Source organism: Miniopterus natalensis, chromosome 17, assembly GCF_054644295.1.
Source record: "Miniopterus natalensis isolate mMinNat1 chromosome 17, mMinNat1.hap1, whole genome shotgun sequence".
Lineage (NCBI taxonomy): Eukaryota > Metazoa > Chordata > Mammalia > Chiroptera > Miniopteridae > Miniopterus > Miniopterus natalensis.
Genome location: NC_142097.1, coordinates 22,953,837 through 22,977,150, shown reverse-complemented (window position 1 = coordinate 22,977,150; position 23,314 = coordinate 22,953,837). Strand labels below are relative to the sequence as shown.

General features: G+C 42.5%; 1 protein-coding gene and 1 pseudogene across 1 annotated transcript; one reads left to right on the top strand and one right to left on the bottom strand.

Moving 5' to 3' along the window:
- Positions 1 to 1,053: 1,053 nt before the first annotated feature.
- Positions 1,054 to 23,085, bottom strand: RETREG3 (reticulophagy regulator family member 3). Its single transcript, XM_016202169.2, has 9 exons — positions 22,828 to 23,085; positions 13,005 to 13,111; positions 11,045 to 11,075; positions 9,994 to 10,120; positions 9,272 to 9,356; positions 6,023 to 6,160; positions 4,660 to 4,742; positions 3,623 to 3,755; positions 1,054 to 3,220 (listed from the first exon to the last, which is right to left on the bottom strand). Exons 1-9 carry the CDS (start codon positions 23,064 to 23,066, stop codon positions 2,763 to 2,765), a joined length of 1,401 nt encoding a protein of 466 aa, XP_016057655.2. The 5' UTR covers positions 23,067 to 23,085; the 3' UTR covers positions 1,054 to 2,762.
- On the top strand, positions 6,449 to 8,046 carry LOC107528823 (protein farnesyltransferase/geranylgeranyltransferase type-1 subunit alpha pseudogene; annotated as a pseudogene).
- Positions 23,086 to 23,314: the final 229 nt, after the last annotated feature.

Here is a 23,314-nt window from a genome sequence, read left to right as displayed (position 1 = left end):
AGCTCAAGGTCACAGGGCAGTTACCCCCTGGGACCTGTCCTATTCCACGCCTCGAGGCTCTTTGCCGGTTGGTCTTATCATTTGTAAAATAGGAACCAATGGCACTTGCAGAAGAGTGGTCGTCAAGACTTACTAGAATGCCTAAAACACCCCGGAAGCGCATAACGTCACCTGTTTGCTCGTTACCGAGCTCCGCACACAGGGGGCGCTCAATTCATGCTGTAGTTTGAAAGCCAAGGAATGGTAGGCTTGGGAGGGGGCTATTAAACCACAAAGCTTTTACAAGAGTTTACTGTTGGCTGAGTCAATCTTATGGCAGCACCTGGCAGGTGCTTTCCATTCCTGCCCACAGTGGCCAATGGGACAAAGCTTAAAATAAGTATTTCTAGTTTCTGAGGTCAGCTGAAGGCCAAAAGAACAGCTGTCCCTGCAGCTCAAACAATCCAGAGGGAAGTGGTGTTACTTTTTTAAAGCTTTGTTACCTCAAAATCTCATTAGCCTTTGAAATGTACTTGTCTTCACGTGTTTAGGGGGCAGTATCAAGAATTAGATGCCCTCAGTGTGCCTCAGTTGGTTGGAGCGTCACCTGCCCACTGCAAGGTTGCTTGTTTTGTTCCCAGTCAGGGCACATACTTAGGTTGAGGTTTGATCCCTGGTGGCGGTGGGTACGGGAGGCAACCAATCAGTGTTTCTCTCACACACCCATGTTTTTCTCTCTTCCCCTCTAAAATCAGTAAAAACATATCCTCACGTGAGAACTTAAAAAAAAGAATTAGAAATGATTGGCCTGTAGGTTAGATGCCGGCCAAAAGTGCCAGTTATGCTCATATCCTCTCTTGGGGAGGGGAGAGTGACCTTATACCATGGTGGTTTTCTGACCATCACAAAGGAAAAGCAGGGATAGGCAAGTGGGTCCCTCACACCTGGCCTTCCTCTCTTCTGAGGCTCTCACCTCCTCAAGTTAATCACATATCAGATGAACAAGAGAAGACCTATCAAGGGTAGGACATCATTCAACTTTAGTCTCTTAAAAATTGTTCTCATACAAGATTTATTCCCCAGCACCCCTCCCACCCCCATCCCCACCCCAATTCACAGTGGAGGACTAAGGAGATTCAGAGCGGGATCCCCCAGGTACAAGAAACACCTTCCAAAGATTTTGCTCTCCTTCCTTCCCTCCCTCTTGCTAACTCCAAAGGCCTGGAGCTACACACACTCATGCAAACATACAAAATCCCACTCCTGGTCCCACACCTCCCATTTTTTTCCACATCAGAGATCACCTGTAAGACATGGACTCTGAGAAAAGATAAGGTGCCCAAAATCTGTTCGAGAACCCTGAAGTGGGGAGATGCCATTACCCCTAACCATACAAAGGTGACTATGAAACACACCTAGCTCTTCTCCCTTCTCACTGCTAACAATTTCCACTTCCTGGCCTCTACTTTCTATCAACCAAGAGCAAACATGTTAGCACACTCCCACCTACAGCACATGAAAATGGGCTCTAGCATCCCTCACCCAGGTGTGGGGGTGTTGGGGGAGTGGTCCCTGAGGATCAGCAAAGGGTTAGTGTAGAGGGAATGAGGATAGGAGAGTTTGGCTTGAGCTCTGATTGGGGAAGCAGAGAAAGGGTGTAAGCTGACACAGGTTTAAAACTAATCACCCATTTTAGTTTTTGTCTCACATGATTTTACTAGGGGCAGTCTAACAGATACCCCTTAGAGGGGTCTCTGCTCCTTACAGAAACATTCTTGCTAACTAGGCTCATCCTTAAAAGGCCCTACCAAGTTGGGAAGCAGTTCAATATAAAAAGTATTAAAGGAGCTGAACAGAGAGTAAGAACAGCTGGTGCAAGAAAAGCTGGTGGCTCCTGGGATGAATGCCACGAAGCCATTTGTAAAGTGCTACTCTGGCATCCTCCATGGAATATTGCTTCTCCAGGGGAGGAGCAGGGGAACAAACAGGAATGTAGAAATGGGTATGGTATGATATTGCTTTGCTAGTTGCTCAGGCTGGTCAAATGGAGCCAGGGGTTAGCAGCACCAAGGACAACTAGGCAGCTCCAGAAGATTTAGTGAGACCATGAGATATAGAGGCACTCACCCTTCCAGCCAGCTGACCCCATGGCCCAAGGTAATGTAGAAAAGGTCCACCCCCACATCATGTTCACATTTCTTAAATTTCACAAGCAATGTTTTGGAGCACGGGATTAGGCCTCAAAAAATGAGGATGGACTGGGGCCGAGGGAACAGGCCTGCTCTGCAGAACCAAAGGACAACCTTGTTTAGAAAAAGACAAATCAAATCATGGCTTAGCAAAAGAGGATGACAGTGTAACCCTTCCAGCTGCTGCCTGACTTGGGCCTGTAAGGAGGTGATGGAGAAGGAAGGGAAGGAAGGGCTCTTCGATCAATGAGGGCCCCAGAGCACCCATACCTAGAAGCAAACAGCAGCACCCCCCTCAAAGGGGAACCAATACCCCTGACTACTTTGTTCCCCAAAAGTACCATCCTGATGGAGAGAAGCCTCCCTAAGGAAGTCCACTCTCATTTCAGTGACTGAGCTCAGAAATGATGTCCAGCTGGTAACAAGGAGTGAGAGTATCCTCTCTCAACAGGCCTCTGAGCACCAGCCAGGCCACCAGGCATACAAATATAATTCAGGGGATGGGACCTGGGTTCTTCCATTGCCCCTTCACCTTTAGTGGGATGAGGAGAAGAAAAACCTAAACCACAGTGACCCCCAAAAGGAGTCTCTGCCTCAGTGGCTCCTGGAACTGGCAGGGTCCAGTTGACTCAGCTCTGACTGGTCCAGAAGTTCAAAGTCATCCCCCTCAGCATCAGTGTCCAGGTCTGAGCTGGGGACCCGGAGGAAGCCTCTGGTTGCTCTCCGGGGAGGTGGGCCAGAAGGGCCTGGCTGGGAGGCGCCTGACAGGGCCAGCTGGATCATGCCCTGGGAGACCAGGCTGGCAAGGTTGCTGGTGAGGTTGGATCCTGCAGGCAGGGCACCAAGCAGGAGCTCTGGCAGTGCAGCCTCGTCCTGGCTGGCTGGGGAGACCGGGGGCTCCTCAGCCCCTGGTGGGGAACGATACATCAAGCTGGGCATTCCAATGCTGGTATCGTCCTCGTCATCCAGGCCAGCAGGATCCACATTAATGGAAGGGAAGTCTGGAAGGTCTCTGGCAAAGGATTCCTCTGGATCACTGTGACCATCTAGGTCTGAGAGCATAGAAGGGTGTGTGAGACATGGCAACTACCTGGCCCCAGCCCCACAAAGACAGCCCCATATAACCACCCTGGATATCTAAGAGTGAAGCAAAACCCACAGCCCTGGTCAGCTTTCCCCCCACTATATAAAGACTGCTGTGACCTGTACTGGCCAGAGAACTTCTCCTCTCTTCTTCCACTATGCTCCCCATGAACCTACAACCTCAGGCGACTAAGAAACTGAGGATTCTAAGGAGTACAGCTGTGCCATCCTGACTGCCACACCCCTAAGGCTGCTCTGCCACCTGATCCACTACTCAGAAAACAGGAGAGGAGAGGGCAGTATCCCCCGTTGTCTGGGGAAGCTGAAAGGCAACAGAGCCATTATCAACTCAGGTCCAAGGTTACCCTCACCTTCAGAGCCTTCTGTTAGAGGTGTTTGGCCCCGTGAAAGATTGAATGTGCCATTGTCTGTACAGGAGACTTCAGCATCCGAGTGCTCAGAGTCTGTGATGGCCAATTCCCTGGCAACAGTAGAATCATCCAGCTTAGGAAAGAAAACACAGACAAGCCTGAAGAGATGATGCCATTAAAAACAATGCAATAAATTTTTTTTTTTTTTAAAGTAAAAAAAAGTACAGATGCAGTTCCCCAGAAAGCGCTTTACTAATTAGCTGGCCCTAAAGGCTACCCCTAAATCCAGAATTGTAACCAGGCATGGATGTGGACTTCCCTCAAAATCTTAACCATTTTTAGGCTGTTCCCCCAAGGAAAAAACCCTTATCAATCTTCAGCAGAGGAAGGAAAGCAGTTGCAGGAGTCAACCAGCCACTTACTCTTAGGAAAACTGATCCAGAGAATACTTTTCACAGGTGACCTGGAGGATACACACACTGCCCAACCAAAGGTGAGCAGGGCTCTTTAAAAGATGATCACACCAGTTCCTGAAGTTCTGCCGTGATGGTAGGGGTTAAAGGGAGACATGAAAGACGGTGTGCTGGTCACCAAGTTCAAATTGAGATCTATGTACAAAGTCCCAATATAACACTAGCTTCTCTCCTCACAGGAGTGCCAGTTATGTGCATGTCTGGTCTCTCAAGGGGGCGAGGGCAATGCTTAAGCCCATGAGCTTACCGCCTAAATGCAGGTGCCAGATGACTAAAAGGGAGCTAAAGAAAACTGGCCAGCCCCCAGCTGGTGTGGCTCAGTTGGTTGGGCATCATCCCATGTGGTGGAAGGTTGCCGTTTGATTCCTAGTCAGGGCACATGCCTGGGTTGTGGGCCCAATCTCTAGTAGGGGGCATACAGGAGGCATCCGAGTGATGTTTTGCTCTCTCACATCAATGTTTCTCTCTCCCTCTCCCTCTCTCTCTCTCTAAATGTAAAAAAAAAAAAAATCTTTAAAAAGTAAAGAAAACTGGCCAGTGGTGCAGCTTCCACACCCAAGATACCTGAGGACAGAAGGCAGCAAGCTCCTCTTCACTGTCACTGTGGTTGTCCATGGCATGTTCTGGGTGGAGAGCTCTGCGGCGTACTATGTGGAAAGAGCAGAAGGCCTTGGCACCTTCCCTTGAAGGGAAACCCCTACCCTCTTTGAGCTTCGAAGGCATGAAATGAGAACATAACAAAACCCAACAGCTCTGAATATGGCCCTAAACCTGCGTAACAATGCCTGAGGGTGTTGCAGAGCCTAAGTGGAAAGGTAAGTTGGTAACACAGAAAAGAAAGATCTCTCTTCCAACAGCTTTTCCTCCACTAGCCACCCTCCCCTCCCCTAGACAGATGATCAACTACCAGGCTTGTCAACAGCTCTCAGGATCCGCAAGGGACAGACTGGATGTGAAGGTGGAAAGTAAACACTACCATAGAGGGAAAAGAGAGATGTTTCACCTTAGTTAAGCCAGGCTTTTGAGGACTGATACTATTCAACTGGCTGCCCCAGGGTGAGCAGGGCCTTGGTGACCACATGCAGAGCTCTCTGAAGGCCAAGGCTTAATGAAACACCCAACCTGATCAGACCACAGGAGAGGAAAAGCTCACGCAACTGTCATTACTCTGCTGGAGGTACATTTTTGGCTTCTGAGACAGCAATTCTAAACATCTTTGGAAGGCAGCTCTCAGTAATGAAAAGAGGCCCAGCTTGGGGGTTTAAAAGACCTGCTCTACTATTTACCAACTGTGAACTTCAATTTCCTCAACTGGAAAAGGAAGATAATACCACCCTCTTCTCAAGGTGGTTGTAAAGGTTAAATAAAATGATGTATGAAGAGCAGTCAGCACGGTGGTTGGGCACAAGGAAAATGTTTTATAAAAACCACTAGGGACCCCTGCTGGGCATGGGTCAGTGGTTGAGCATTAACCTATGATCCATGCGATTGGGGTTTGATTCCTGGTGAGGGCACATGCCCAGGTTGCAGGCTCGATCCCCAGTCAGGAGGCAGCCGATCAACGACTCATCATTGATGTTTCTCTCTCTCTCTCTCCCCCTCTCCTTTTTTCTCTCTGAAATCAATAAAGATATATTTAAAAAAAACAACACACACTAGGGATATTTTCACTGTCTTTTATTCAGTGTGGGAGGGCTTTTCTCAGATTTGTTTAAAATGGGAGTGTTTTGAATTCCAAATGGGAAAAGTTCGTAACCCTGCATAGATTTTCCTGGAATAGAATATCACTTTTACCTACCACCCCCTACACACCGACCACATGCCACTTTTCCCACTTTCGAGGACCTACCCATTATGTCAGGCCTATGGGCTTTCCTTCTCTTCCCCAAACTGTCCAAGTGGAAGTAAGCCTCCCCCTTACACTTACGTTGTCTCTCTCTCTGCTTGGACATCATGTAGCCACGGACACTGAAGTCCAGCCGCTGCAGAGCTGGCTTCAGCCGTATATAGGCTCGATCCCACAGTCGGTGGTACACAGCAAGGGGCCACATCATGACAGTGACAACTGAGAGGAGTGGGAAATAGTGACAAAATGGATAAGGGGCTGCACAAAACAGTCCTACCTGTTCCTCTGCTATTGTGTCCTGAGGGGCTTAGACACTTAGTGTGGAACAGTTATGCTCGCTTCTGCTGGTCATCTTCACTAGTCTCCCCTACTACATGAGGGGGGTTTTGTTGGCGGGCAGATACTTCTGCAGCCACCTACAGAGCTGATATACTGAGGGCAGAACTAGGTAGTGTAGACACTTGCGTATGAGTGTCACTGAGCCATAAACAAGGCCAAAGGGTAACAATGCCTCAGAAACTACAAATCATGTGAGCTTCTGATATAAAATGGCCACAACCATAACTACTCAGTTCCTCCAGCCTCAAACAGACTTCATGCCAGTAGGAAGCAACTAAATTGATAAAACTGTGCTATGGGGGGGGTGGGGGGGAGAGTGATCTAGGGTAAACAGAACCTAGTAGAGGATCCCCTAACAGTTATGTTCTTCTGTTACACAATACAATGACTCTAAAAATTCTCTCCTTAAATAGGGACAGACAGCCCTAGCCAGTTTGAGCATCGGCCCATGGACTGAAGAGTCCCAGGTTGGATTCCGGCCAAGGGCACGTACCTTGGTTGCAGGTTCAAGGCAACCAATCGATGTGTCTCTCTCACATCGATGTTTCTCTCTCTCTCCCTTCCACTCTCTCTGAAAAGCAATGGAAAAAATATCCTTGGGTGAGGATTAAAATATATACATATGAACAACTCCACTGCAGACCCGGCGAGGTGGCAGCTACTGAGGGAGTCGGGGAGGCCACGCAGGGCAGTAAGCCCAGTCAGCCTGAGCTGCCACCGCCCCAGCAGCAGCAAGAAGAAGTGATGGTGACTGAGTCCAGAGAAGCAGTGGCATCCCCTATGGACGACAGGTTCCTGAGCCTGGACTCACCCACCTAAGTTCTGTACAGAGACAGAGCAGAATGGGCCGATATAGATCCAGTGCCCCAGAATGATGGCTCCAATCCAGTGGTCCAGATCAGTTACAGTGAAAAATTTAGACATGTTTATGATTATTTCTGGGCCATTCTGCAGCATGATGAAAGAAGTGACGGAGCTTTTAAACTAACCAGAGATGCTACTGAGTTAAATGCAGCCAATTACACAGTGTGGCATTTCTGAAGAGTTCTCTTAAAGTCACTTCAAAAGGATCTACATGAGGAAATGAACTACATCACTGTAATAACTGAAAACAGCCCAAAACCTGTCAAGTTTGGCATCATAGGCGAGTATTAGTGGAATGGATAAAAGATCCATCTCAGGAGTTTGAGTTTATTGCTGATATTCTTAATCAGGATGCTAAGAATTATCATGCCTGGCAACACTGACAGTGGGTTATCTAGGAATTTAAACTTTGGGATAATGAGCTGCAGTATGTGGACCAACTTCTTAAAGAGGACGTGAGAAATAATTCTGTCTGGAACCAAAGATACTTTGTAATTTCTAACACCACTGGCTACAATGATCTTGCTATATTGGAAAGAGAAGTCCAGTACACTCCGGAAACGATCAAACTAGTACTACATAATGAAAGTGCATGGAACTATTTGATAGGGATTTTGCAGGATCGTGGACTTTCCAAATATCCCAATCTATTAAATCAATTACTTGATCTGCAACCAAGTCACAGTTCCCCCTACCTAATTGCTTTTCTTGTGGACATCTATGAAGATATGCTAGACAACCAATGTAACAAGGAGGACACTCATAACAAAGCACTAGAGTTATGTGAAATCCTAGCTAAAGAAAAGGACACTTTAAGAAACGAGTATTGGAGATATATTGGAAGATCCCTTCAAAGCAAACACAGCACAGAAAGTGACCTACCAACAAATGTACAGCAATAACACCATCTAGAAGAGCTTGATAGAATGCTTTTTATTTTTTTAAGAGACTCTAATGCAGGAGTTTAAAACTAGAACAGTCATTCCCTTTGCCTGTGGTGTAAAACATGCACTGCACAGGTATTGCTTTCTAACAAGAACTAAGTATGATGTTCCTTGGGTGCTGCTGCCATGCAGATCAGCTCTAAGAAATTTGATTCTTTTATAGCAAAGTAATTTCGGGGGAGGGAGAAGAAATAAAGTCCCATAAAGGAACTTTTGTAGTCTTATCAACACTTACTTAAATCCTTTAGCATCAACTCCTCCCTAAATGGTATATGCATCAGGATTTGCAGCATTAATAATTGCAGGTAGCTTATATGTAACGGACACGAGGTACATTAAATTTCTGTTTAGGAAGCAAGGAACACAATTGTTACTCAGAGCTGCTATGCCACACTCACAGTATCTTGATATCACTATAACCAACTAATGCCAAAAGGATAGTTTTGTAATAAAATTATAGATGTATCCTAAAACAAAAAAACAAACAAAATATATATATGAAAAAAAAAATAGGGACAGTCCTTTATAGTTGGTAATACAATATATGTTAGTGGACCTTGTCAATTTCTAAAGCTAATTTGGTAAGATAAGGACTTTATATGTGGGGAGCCTGTGATACACATGAGAAGATATTTTCAGGACACTAAACAGGTCATAAAAAAAAATTAAAAAGGTAGCCTGGCAAGTGTGGCTCAGTGGTTGAGAGTTGACCCATGAACCAGGAGATTAAGGTTTGATTCCCCCTCTGGGCACATGTCCAGGTTTCTCCCCGATCCCCAGTAGGGGGCATGCAGGAGGCAGATCAATGATTCTCTCTCATCATTGATGTTTCTTCCCCCTCCCCACCTTGAATTTAGGGACTACATGGGCAAACCTGTTCTGACAAGTCCACTCTATAAGCAGGCAGCCCAATCCTCATGTGGGGGAGGGGAAGGGCAAGGGAAGGGAAAGAGATGAGTAAGGCAAATCCACCAGCTGCTCCCAGGAGCCAGAGCCACATCATTGATGTTTCTCTCTTTCTCTCCCTATCCCTTCCTCTCCCTGAAATAAAAATAGATATATAAAAAGATAATTTCCTAGAGAACCAAAATATAAAAGTCCTCTCCCCAGACCCAGAGTTAGCTGTAGTTGGAAACACTATGAGTAGAGTAAGCTCACACAGGGAGGTATATGCCATACTTACGCATTAAATAGGACAGCAGGAGCCCAGGGATGTAGCGGCCCAAGACAGCCAAAAAGGTAAGTATCCCACAGCTCAGCAAGCAGAACTAGGGGAGTCAGGAAACAGTATTAAGTTTCTGCTACATGGCAGGGGACTGGGGTGAGAATGGGAGGTAAGATAGAGATATGACTGCGATAATTCTTTGTGACTTATGAGTAACACACAGACACATCAGAATGACAGCCACTTTGCATCCAATAGTGACTCTCTTTGGGAGGAAAGAGGATGTCCACTTCTATTCAAACTCCTTTGATGTGGCTACCCCATAGGGATGCACCTTTCATGCTGGGAAACTGGTTTGAATAGGATTAAGCCAAATATTCTCTCTGAAAGCAAGTGTTGATGGTGGGTTTTTTAAGTCAAATTTTTAAAAAAATCAAAAAACCCAACAACCTACCACATTTAATATGACACAGAATGCACACAAGCAAGCTTTCTTTCTCATCTTGGAAGAGAAAGATGGCCTGATCTAAGTGGGAAGAGCCCAAAGGAGGAGTCAATAAGCTCTTGCTTTAGTTTTAGTGGCTGGTCAGGAACCCTTTCCTGTAACTTCCCTTGGTCGCTATAAAAATCATGGTCTTTCCTTTATTGAGTGAGGATATATAGCAAAGGATTTTTTTTTCAGTTTAGCATGAACTGAACCGAGAAGCCAAAAATGAACATGAAAAAGGGAAGAGTCTTACCTTGCCTGGGTTCTGCTTTTTGAAAAGCAAAAGATTCCTTATGAAAATGGTCCCACTAACCCAGACTTCAGCTACATGGTGACAGAGCTCGGGCACGCTGAGTAACCGAGGGTGCACAAAGCCCCAGCTATGGAGAGAGAAGGGGGAGCTGTGAAAGGAGGGTGCTGAGGGTTCCCCCTATCTTGCTGTGTAGGCAGCCAATGCTTCCAAGTTTAAACAGGAGCCGGGGAGTGGCTGTCCTAGGTGCTTTGGAGGTGAAGCATGACTTTTTTCTTGGCTCACCAGGTTGAAACTTGAATTTAGGAACTATAAGGGCAAACCTGTTCTGACAACTCCACTCTACAAACAGGCAGCCCAATCCTCATGTGTAAACCTGTCACCAGCTCCAAGGCCCTTTGTGCTTAGAAACATCATCTATACACTCAACCATTGCAATTCACTGTGATTGCAATCCAGGGATAAAAGTAAAGCAGTCTGACACCACTGTTGCTGAGGGGGAGGCAATGGTGGATATACCCCTCAGTGAGAAAATAAAGCAAAACCAAAAATAAACCATAGCAGAGAAAATTACTTGGATCACACATATGGAATGAATGGACTGAAAAATGAAAGCAGGAGCTGTAAGACACAAGACGAATTTTTGGCTGGATGATGCCAGGAACCAATGTGTTTTCTGACCAGGGAACTTTAAACAGCCAGAGGTCACAGAAAACACTAAAGGACCTGGTGTAAAAGCCAGGAGACAAATGAAGTAAGTTGCCTCTAGGTTTTCTCAGTAGGGCTGGATAATGCAGCTAATTCCCTGGCATGTCAGGTTATGGAGCACTGTAATGCCTTTTTTCAGAAGCTTCTCTTGTGAATATCGGAGGACACTAGCCATCTTACCATATGGCTGCCTGAACTTTAGGATTTGTTAAAAAGATTACTTGGAACAGACTAGGTTCTCAGCTTACACTTTGTCCAGAACATGGGGTTAACAACATATAACCAGAATATTACAACAAGAGCATCAATCAGAACAATAAAAAGGGATTCAATTAGTATTCCATACCTCTCATTGTCTAACGCGTCGGGTCTTGACACTACAATATTAAAACAAACACCAGCATTAGTTGGTAGGGAAAACTAAACGTGAAAATGTTAAGCTGTTGGTCTAACTGTTGAAGTTTTAATAGGTTTGGGGGGGGGAAATAAATAGAAGAGACTATGTTATACTGCCAGAGTTAGGGAGCTGCTGACAAGGGAATGATGCCTGATGCTTGCTCCTTTCTCCAGCAGAGTGGTGGGGGCGAGGGGAGGATCCAAATGGAGCATCAGAGCCCCTTCTAATTACTGAAGCTGAGAGCCAAGGTATACACAAAAATCAGTCCATCCCACCCCTCATGTGTATCTGGTTTGTTGAAATATATCAATGTGCACCAGGTTACCGAGGCATGTTATAACTATTCCAACCCTAGAAATCTGCTTATTCTTTTTAAAAAAAGACCTATTAACTACAATGAATGATATAAAGTCTTTTGACATAACTCCTTGAAGTCTCTGTGAAATAGGAAGGGAATGTATTTAAAAGCTGTACATTTGGCCCAGCTGGTGTTGCTCAGTGGTTGAGCATCGGCCTGTACACCAAGAAGTCTCCAGTTTGATTCCTGGTCAGGGCACATGCCCAGGTTTTGGGCTCGATCCCTGGTGGGGGGCACACAGGAGGCAGTCGATCAATGCTTCTCTCATCGATGTTTCTTTCTCTCTCTCCCTATCTCTAAAATCAATAAAAACATATATATCTATTTTTTTAAAAAGCTGTACATTCTGGTTTGATTATCCTGCTAACACTTCAAAATTAACATGTCCAAAACCCACATCAATTTTCCTCACTCACTTCCCACCCAAACCAACTCCCCTGTCTGACATTGCCTGTATCTGCTAACTGTAATGCAATTCTCCTACTCTCCTAGCTTTGAAATCCCAAAGTCAGCTTTTATCCCTTACTCTTCTAACTTCCCATTTATCAGTCTTGATGTGTCATCCTCCTTAAAAGCTCTACAAGCTATCTACCATTTGTTTCCATAGACACCTCTCTGATTGCTTCTCACAAGTACTGCCACAGTCTCCTATCAGGTCTCCTTCCTTCCCCCTTTTCTCCTTCCATGTGATTTAAAGATAAAACACATCTCTAAAATCATCTCAGCAGACAGCTCTAATTTAAAAAATCTGCAATGACCAACCACTATATATAGGATAAAGTCCAAACTTCTAAGGCTAACTTGAAAGCCTTATAAAATCTAATCCCAGCATACTTTCAGTTTTATTTCCTAGCACTCCTTTTAATGACCTTGTCACTCCTGTGAAACTGATGGATTCCCGGCTCTCAGGAGATGCTTTGCAGACTAATCAAGCTACTGGCCCTTCTGGAAACACGCTTTTCTCTCTACCTGTCCAAATCTTTTGCTTCATTCAAAGCTTGAGCTAGGACAAAAATACATGACAAACATACAGATCACAAATTATACCATGACATCTCTGGTACTGTTCTATAACTGTCATTTAACTTTTCTTATGTTAACTATGTATAATCTTTGAGAAAGGAAACATCTTAGCATACATTATATAAGTTATAATGCCTAGTTTAGTGCTTTGCAAATAGACAATTTAAAAGAAATTCCTGAGAGGCAAATTGATACTGCCTTAGTAAAGACATAGTATCCAACGGAGTGAATTATTTTTTAAAAACTTGAGGACTACCTAAGAACTACTTATTCCTCAGGTCAATTATGAGGGCAAGAATATCTCAGTCAGCGAATACAGACTTCCTGAGCTTAACAATGGGAAGGGCAGAATTCAATTCTAAGGAACTACATGCAGATGAAGCACTAGCCCTTCAAGCGTCTCCTAAAGCAAATAATTCGAATATCAAAAGACATTCCCAGTTCCACATACTACCTCATAAAACTCCAAAACTAAAGGTAAAAATTATTTAAAAAGAAGTTCAGTGTTTTAAATACTACCAAACTCACCTTTTATTTCAGGCCAGATTTTGTTTTTCCACTGATCTATACACACGAGGATCATGGAGCTGAATGCAAGTAAAAATACAAAACGAAGGGATGTCAGTGCAAAGAACCTAGAGAGAAGGAAGAACAGAAAAAAGATCATTATCCAATTAAGCTAATTTCAGAAAAGACCACTTGTGCACTACAAGCTCTGTAATAAACAAGTCCTAGCTATATACCCTGCGAAAAATCACTTAAACTTTCTGAACTTCAACTATTTTACCTATAGGGCAGAGATAATCATTTGCTTCTATAAAGGCAGAGGACTACACCAAATACCGTCTTAAAATCCCTTTCAACTTTTAGGTCTGTGATTCTATTAATTTCAGGGAGAAATTCATCCTTGATAACACACTGTTATGATGAAAGCAAACATCTTTATACCAAATTAGACCCTAGTGTAGGACAATAAACTGTTAGAGATGCATTAAAGAGCATTTAATTCAATTAGATATCCTTTGCCAACTGAGATCCAAAACAGTAAAATGACTTGTCAAGGTCGCACAGAAAGCACTGAAGCTACATCTAAAAGCCAGTTCTTCAGAATTAACACCAATCCATCTTAAACTCTTCCTGAAAACTGAAGAAGAAGGAACACTTCTTGATTCATTTTATGAGGCCAGCATGACTTTAATATCAAAGCCAGATAAAGGCATTACAAGGAAACTACAGATCAATATCCTTTATGAATACAGATGCAAAATACTCAATAAAAAACAAAAAACTGAATTCAGCAGCATATTAGAACAATTATACACCATGATCAATTCCCAGTATTTATTCCAGAAATGCAAAGGTAGTTCAACATACAAAAATCAATAAATGTAACGTATCACATTAACAAAATGAAGGAAAATCTAGTTCTTGTTTGAAGGAATCAATCATAAATAGATATTTACAATCTGAGAAATCTGAACACTGACTGCACATCTGAATATATTAAGGAATCACTGTTAATATTTTTAGGTGTAATGTTATGGGAGTTATATTTTTAGAGTCCCTATATTTTAGAGATATTTAGTAAAGTATTTATGAATGAAATGATATATCTGGGTTTTGTGTCAAAATAATACAGTTTGGCCCCAGCTGGTTTGGCTCAGTGGTTAGTGTCAGCCTGTGTACTGAAGGGTCTTGGGTTCGATTCAGTCAAGATACCTTGATTGCAGGCTCAATCCCTGGCTCCAGTGGGGGTGTGTGGAGGAGGCAACCAACTGATGTCTCTCTCATATCGATGTTTCTCTCTCCCTTCCACTCTCTCTGAAAAGCAATGGGAAAAAATATCCTTGGGTGAGGATTAAAAATAATAAAAAATAATAAAATAATAATAATAATACAGTTTGGCAAGGAAAAGAGTGTGAAAGAAGCTGAAATAAGACTGACCATGAGTTGGTAATTGCTAAAGCTGGGTGATAGTACATGAGATTCTTCATTTGCACTATTATACCTCTGCATACATTTAAAAATCCTCACAGTAAAATACTTATAAAAAACCCTAAATCCTCTAAGGCAGTGCCTTGAAGAGTATCTGTAGTCCAGGGCTGATTTCACCAGTCTGTGGGAAAGTAAGTACAGAAATTGAAAGCATTTAGAAATTTGTATAGCAATTTGACCAAGTAATTTTGAATCTAAGAATACATTTGGGCTTGTATTGTTAATGCCTTTTTAAACTTAATTTGTCTAGTAAGTCATTTATTTTGTATTTTACAAAGGTATTGATTTGCAACAGATTGATGAAAAAAACAACACTAGTCCTCACCACAGAAGATGGTCTGAGGAACACTGTTCTAAGATCAAGCAGGAAGCTGAATGCATCACCAGACTATGGTTCAGCAGGGCAGACAGGCATGGCTTTTAAAGTTAGATTGGCTTGAGTTTGATTCTCTGAACAGTCAGCCACTCTTAGTCATGTAATCTTGATTAAATTAGCTTAACTTCTTTAAGCCTCAGTTTCCTCATCAATATGTAACTTAACAATAATCAATCTTGCAGGATTGTTTGTAGGTATTACAACCAGCATACTTAATTATCTAGAAAAATATCATACTTGATCCTGCTAAAAAGACAAGAAGAGCCTGGCCAGGCGTGGCTCAGCAGTTGAGCATCAACCAAGGATCCAGGAGATTGTGGTTCGATTCCCAGTCAGAGCACATGCCTGGGTTGTGGGCTCGATCCCTAGTCGGGAGCATGCAGGAGGCAGTCGATCAATGACTCTCTCATCATTGATGTTTCCATCTCTCTCTCCCTCTCTCTGAATCAATAAAGATATATTTAAAAAAAAAAAAAAGACAAGAAGAAAATACAGGTCACCTAATACATTGTAACATTGAACAGAACTACTAAAGTGTTATTAGCTATTATCACAGCAACTGATCAAACACGGGTATTACCAAGGGTTGGTTATAAATGACAGCTTCTCAACTCAATATGACCTAATGACTTGCTTGACATCATCACAGAACAATACCAAGAGTACAATCCTTATCATATTTTTTAAAAAGCTCTATCTGTGTATATATATGAATACACATACAAACATAGGGATTGGCAGAGGAACTTTAAGTTTTGTCTCTAGACATTTTTGTACTTTTTCAATAAAGATGAATCCATGTTATATAACTTTTAAAACTCTATAAAGAATAAGGGATGAAATGAAACAAGAACTTAGAAATCCAGTCACAAGTGACAACCCTTTTCCAATTTTTCCACCCCACCACTGAAAGAATACTGTAATTATATATGAAAATTAAAAATGTGAGCAGCTTAAGAGAAATAAGCCTCTAGAGCCTCTCCAAGCCATTAATCTTCTCTCTAAAGCCAGTTCATCATCCTAACAAACAAGCAAATTTAACAAGGCCAAGGATACTGGCTCCAGAGCCCCCAGTGCTGCTGTTTCCATGTCCCAGTATGTCCCAGTAGCTGGGGTGGCGAGACTGCTGTTTTCTCCAGAGTACCTGAAAGGGCTCCCTGCGGAGGCCATCCAGACTGTCTGCAATCTCCATTTCCCAGACCATAATTACTAACACAAATATAAACTGGAGTAGGGAAGGATGCTAAGCTCTCCTAAGAAAGGTCAGTTTTCCAAAGATGATGGCAGCCCCTCACCTACGCTTCAACTTAAGCCCACAAACAGCTGAGTGCCTATTACATGCCAAGGTCTAGTAAGTAGTCCAGTTATAGAAACGAGTAAGGCATGGACCTTACTCTCAAGTGTATTTATGTGTCTGTGTGTGTCTCAATATAACATGACATGATGATAACAAAGAAGAGGGCATCTAAGCAGGGATCTGAAAGACAAATGGTAAGAAAACACGGCCAAAGGATGTAGGGAAGAAGATGACATTCAGATAGGGAGAACAGCCAGCTGGCATGACATATTTAAGACAAGTAGTTTGACAGAACTGAAACATAAAAACAGAGGGAAAGAGTGAGTACAAGGAGAGGAGGAGGAGTCAGATCATGAAGGGCCTTTTATGACAAAGGGTATTGGATTTTGAAGGTGAATTAGTAAAGAGTTTTACAAAGGGTGTATTTTCTGGGTCATGAAGGCTAACATCTTGAACAAGATTAATTCTGGTCCATAAGCCAAATTTTAGGACTAGATGTATTTTTTTCTTGAACAAGCCAAAGTAGGAACTTCTGAGGAAGAAGAGTTTTTTTGTGGTATAAAACGACATTTCTTGGGAAAACACTTTCCTCCATATAGATAAAAACTTAATTAATAGAAAGATCACCTCAAATCACTAGAGTTGATCCCTCCAAGGTAACCAGACAGTACCAATACTCCCTCAGGTGTCTATGAAATATAAAAGAATATAGATAAGTGTGTGGTCCTTTCCTACCAGCCCTCGACACTAAATTCCTAACCAAAAAGGGAATATCAATCTCAGAAGATGTGTTTTGGATATAATGAGGGTCACATAATGCCATTTTATGAAGGTAACCTGAAAGCCTACCTGTAAAAACCACTGCAACTATGTGCAAGGACAAGACATAACTGAGGCCTTGACATGTAAAAGTACTGAACATAAAGTACTTTTGAGCCTGGTTATAGGTAAAGGATGGAAGAAAAATAAGGGACGATCCCTCTGGATTAGCTTAATCTTGCAATGTCTATTCACACAGGCCAAAAAATTTAAATGCAGCTTTAACAGTGTACAAATTTGGTAAGACAACATGAAAAACATTTTTCAGCAACTATAATCAGCATGAGAACTTCCAAACTTAGCAAAAACAACTACAAATGTAGTCAACTCTGGATAGTCATATGTGAATTATTCAACCTGGAGACTGCTCATAGGCCATTACTCCTAGCCATTGTGAGCTCACAATCAATTTTTCCTTGTGTGTTTTTTTAAATTGATTTGAGAGATGGGGGGGGTGAGAGAGAGAGAGAAACTGACTTGTTGTTCCACTCATTTAAGCATTGATCCCTGCATGTGCCCTGACTGCAGTCAAACCCGCAACCTTGGTGCATGAGGACAACGCTCTAATCAACTGAGCTACCTGGTCAGGGCAATTTGTTCTTAAGATATTTATTTTTCTTATTTCTAAAGCCAAGCATGTTGATTGGAGAAAGTTTAGAAAATATAAGTAATCAAGAAAATAAAAATGAAATTAATACACCATCTATGAAATAGTCTTACAAAAAAAAGTTTTTTGAACCCAAATCTGATCAAGCCTCTAGATGCAACTACCAATTTACAGGAAATACAGAGCACAGGGAAACATGAACATGTTAAGCCACAGATGAGGATGCAATCAGCAAAATCCAGTCCATAGGACACTACAAGACAAACTGGTTTCTTTAACAAATACACTGCAAAGAGGAAGAAGGCTGAAAGGAAACCAACAAAGTAAATATATGTGGACTTCATTTGGATCACAACCCAAACAAACAGCTTTAAAAAAAACAAAATGACATTTGTAAGAAAACTGGAAATTTGAACACTCACTGAAATCATTAATTTTTTACATGTGATAGTGGTAGTAGTATTTTTTTAAAGTCTATTTTTCAGAGACACATACTGAAACACAGATTAAATGATATGACATCTAGAATCTGCCTCAAATTCAAGGAGAAGATGGGAAACAATTGGGGTATACAAGGCTGAAAATTGGCCATGAGGTGAAAATATTTAAAGCTGGGTATATGGTGGTACATATTATTCTGTTTACTTATACATGCTTTAAAGTTTCCATAAAAAACGTTTCAGGCCCTGGCCCAGTATCTTAGTCGGTTAGAGAATCGTTCTGATACGCCAAGGTTGGGGGTTCAATCTCCAGTTAGGGCACATACAAGAATCAATCAATGAATGCATAAATAAGTGGAACAACAAATCGATGTTTCTCTTTCTTTCTCTCCTCCTCCCTTCCTCTATCTAAAATAAATAATTTTTTAAAAACCTAATAAGCAATAAAGTAATTCATTGTCATTTATTTACATAGAATTTTTATCAATGAGAGTAAAAATTTATATATCCATTGACTTATTATTTGTGCTTTGTAAACTGTCCCTCCCCTTTATTAGTAGCTAAAATCCAATTAATTATCAGTCTAAATAAACTATTCCTTGGGAAAAGTTTAGTATCCAGAAAAGTCATGAGAAATTCCAAAACTAAACAATTTTTTTGAGGTTAACTATAGGATCCTCATTTTAGTACAGGTAAATTGGAGTTTACTATAATCAAAAGCTTATGCTATAATCAAACAAAATAAAGATCACGTCTATTTTCAATCAAAGAAGACACTATTGCTGGGTTCCTTCATTATTACAGAGTAAGCTTGTCTCAGTGGCACTTCAGAACCATGCCATCCTATAGGGACAAAACGCCCATTATCGTACAGCACTTGTGGCTGTCTAGTTAATGAGCCACTGTAAATTAGAATGAAAAAAATTAACTCAGCCTGTCATGTAGTGATAGTTACTGCTTGCACAAAACCAGAAATGAAACCAACTAGCTGCTTTGACTACCTTATGTTAATGGACAGAAAGCACCCATCCTTATAATTAAAACAGATAAAAGCTGATGGCAAAAGAGAGGCAAAACAAACAAACAAAAAAAGCCAAGGCATCCTTGGGAGTCTTCTTGGCTACAAAAAGCAACAAGAACCCTCCAAAGACTATCATCAGAAACATTTGTTAAACAGATTTCATCTGAAATTTGAGGTGTAAACTTTTTTCACGGCACAAATGTTTCTACTTAAATGGGCCCTCCCTCGCACTTCCCGTTTCTCACTATTGTTTTTACTCAAATTCTATGCTTTTATTTTTTTTATTTTTATTTTTTATTTTTTTTTAGCCACTGGTATTTGGGTTTTTGTTTTGTGTTTTTTTTTTTTTAAATGTATCTTTATTGATTTCAGAGAGAGGAAAGGAGAGGGAGAGAGAGAGAAACATCAATGATGAGCAAGTCATTGATCAGCTGCAGCCCGCAACCCATGGGCCCTGACTGGGAATTGAAACCCAATCGCCAGGATCCTAGGTCGACGCTCAAACGCTGAGCCACGCCTGGCCAGGCAAATTCTAACCTTTTAAAAATCAGAATTGCTATATATCTTTAATCACTTTTGGGGCCATTTTTTAATTTGGAGAGATGGGGGGCATCGTGTGGGGGTTTTTTCAATTGTAAAAACAATAGATTCCATAACATTCTCTAGAATATGGTGCATGGTTAACTCAGACTAGTGACTATAAAAGCAGATCCTAACAGGGAATGAGCTTGTGATTGCTCTAAATCAGTACCTGTCGTTTAAAGACCACCTAGAATCACAGAATGCTGAGAACTGGAAGGCAGCTCAGCGGTCACCTAGGCCCCAGCGGTCACCACGTGCTCACACACTTCCCAGGTTCCTTTGTCCTGCCCATATCTACCAGGCCTGAATCAAACCAAAAAGTTACTCAAGCATGTTCTTTCCTGATCCTGTCAGGATACACTCTTGCTGACTCATCCACTTCTCCCAAATCATTCATTTATAGGTGACTTTGAGGAGAATGAAAATACAAGCAACTTGGTGGAAAAAGAAGAAAAAAAACACACACAAGCAATTGGAAAGGAAGGCCTGATCCTAGTGATAATAACATATCAGTGACCAGAAGAAAAATGGGCTGAAAGATCTCTGATGTGATCACCATAATTTCTCTGAAGCCTGAAAAATTTTTACAACTGAAAGCCTTGAAATACTGTGGTGGCAAAGCATCTACATCTATCTCTACCTTTTATGTTGTTTTTATTACGATGTAAGAGAGCATACTCATAGGTACATAAAAACCTTCACTGAGAATACTTCACTGAGAACTTTGAAAGTTAAGTCACCTTCCTGAATTCTGGTTTTTCTGTACTCCTACCCAATCTTCTAATACTGCAAAATGAATAAAACATCCCAGGTAGTGATATATCATAATTCAAAACAAATAATGAAAAATATTTCAGATGTGATTTCTCTCTGACTTGAGCCTTTGTTTCCTAAACACTTAAAATGTCCAAGAATTAAAGTCACTCTTCGACATTCCAAAGTGAAATGTCAACATCTATATTCAATGTGATGCTACTGGAAGGTGAAGTCTAACTTTCATTTTAAATCTCAAACTACCTTCCTGGAAGAGTATTTATTTACTAAAACAAACAATCCTGTGAACTCCAATGCCAAACTACCTTAGCTTCTTGGGCCTTAACACTATTAGTCATTCTGTGCCCTTCACAAGTATGAGTCCTTTCCATAAATGGCATACCCATTTGCTTTCAGTGTCAAGAGTCACACCCTCATTTTGCTATATCTCTCTCCCACCTACTTAAGAGTGTGATGGGGAACGTAACAAGAGGAACTGTTCTGGATACAGAACAGGCAAGCTACCGGGAAATGCCAGAGATAAAGACCAATCACAACAATGCTTTAAGGGACCAAGAGTAGAAAAGTGGGGATCTGAGTGAGATTCTAAACATAGCATATTAATAAAATTTAGTAACACTGTTGGGGATGAACAAATTAAGGCTAACACTGTAACACTTAGAGGTGTCTCTGTCAGAGCAGCTCCTTATACTAGACCTCTACCTGCATTCTACTTCAAAAATCTCTCAGGCAAGAGGCATGTAGAAAGTCCCCTCCTCAAAAATAACAACTTACATGCTACTGGTCCATGTGCATTAATAAACCCTTGGTTTATCAGGATTCATTTAAATCCTGATAAAGTTTTTATATATTAGCCAGTCACACTTTGATACAAAACTGGTTTATTGAGGACCAATTTCTTTTTTATGAGTACAATCCCAATGTAGGAAATGAAGTTTTGACTGGATGGTCTGGGGTCTGGGGTCTGGGGTCTGGGGTCTGGGGTTTGGGTTTTGGGGTTGGGATAGGGACGCAGAAGGAAAAAAGGTCATTTTGGTAAACACTTCTGAGAGGTTACGGGTTTCTGACAAGAACAACAGGAGAGAAGTAGGTACCTGGGGTTCAAAGAAGAAGCACTACCTGCCCGCCCCCCTCCAAAAAAAATGAGGACTGCTGTAAAAAAAAAAAAAAAAAAAAAAGATTGTTGTTTATTATCAAGTTTGCTAGACTCTGGAAGCAACAAATGGCAAAGGTTACTGTGACAACTTTAACCTGAGTCTCCTTCAAACTCTGAGAGGATTAACTTTATAGTTAAACGTTGTGTCTTCCTGTCAATGAACTCAAAAACCCTGTGCTACAACTGACTAAAAATCTTCTTTCAGAGAAAGAATAATAAGTGTTTTGGTTTTATAATCAAGAATTTTAAGAGGAAAGCTATTTTGAGCAAAACCAAAAATTTCTGGAAACACGTAACTTGTCCTGTTTCAGGTTCATCCAGAATAGCCTTATTTCATTCAGCTGTAGAAGCCCCACCCCCTCACCCCCCACCCCAGTTCCCTGGGAATTTGAACGATAATACTTCCCTAGATCTGCTCAGGTAGATCTTATGAAGACCTAAGTCCACTTTAGGTGATGACAACTAAGAGAAGCAGTAGTTTCATTTTCACAGAGCAAGATACATACAGATTCTTAAAGTATATTTACAGCCCTTTTCCAGCTCAAGAAAACTCACACACACTATCAGACATCCTCAATTTCCTTGCCTCTATACCATGGCTAAAGAAGCCTATTTCCTTGGAACAGGAAGGAGCTGCAATCCTAAGTGGCTTTCAAAAGGGTGAAATCTCACAATCACTATTTCATAACTGTTCTTTAAAAGCTTATAATTTCCAAGTAGCAGTTTTGGAGGGTCTCACTGACGCTCAGGCTCCACAAACTTCCTTGAGTGGGCGAGAGTACATCTAAACATGCTAATTCTAATTCCCATCGCTCAGGCTTGTTTTCTTATCACACCTATGGATACCTTTTCAAGACCTCACGCCTCACGCATGTACCCCAATAACAATAACAACTACTAACATCTCTGGAAACAGCCTTCAAACCACATTTGAGTAGACAAGAGAAAAGGAGGTGATGGCCTTAAAAGGGCCACAGCTTTCCCTGCCTAAAAGGAGGGGCCCTAGCTCACCGCGGGCGGCTCAAGATATTACCAGAAGCTCCTGCCAGATGTGCGGGGCGAGGGTGCGGGGGTAGATAATACAAGGTAGACACCTGGGAGGCCTGCGGAGAACTGCGGTGCCGAAGGCTACCCGCGGGATAGAGTGGAAGGAAGTGAGGCAACATTAGGCAGGTATGGGAAGGAGTTAGTGCAGCGAAGAAAACAGGGGAGGCGACAGGTGGAGCCCTAGAGAAACCTGACGAGTTCGCGCCCCGGAGGGTTTCCGAGGGTCTAGTTTCTCACCAGAAAGCCGCGTTCAGCCCCAGGCACCACAGGGCGCTCCTGGTTGGCCGCTCCCACACAAGTGCTGCCTGCACCCGGCTCAGCAGAGGCTCGTAAGGCCCTAGCACCTCCACCAGGGCCCGCTGCGCCGCCTCAACCTGCTGGTCCCGCTCCAAGGAGCCTGACATAGCGCCGCGGCCCCTGAAAGTCGGCCTCGAAGATGGGCCTGGGACCGCGGCAACCCCCTCAGCCTCCGCCATCAGCCCCTGGCAGCCACCACATCCGGGGCCACGGCCCGACAATCACAATAACACCAACTGCGCAGATGCGCGATTCGGCGGGGGAGGTGGCTTTCCTTGACAGCGCCTGCGCAGACGCTCTAGCTCCCATCCACCCAGAGGAAAGAACGCTGCGTCAAAAATACCTCCGGATCTCCCGGGCTCTAAGCCCGAACCGGAGCTGCGCACGCGCAGTTTGCATGACTGAAGCCAAACGAATAAGGAAGTAC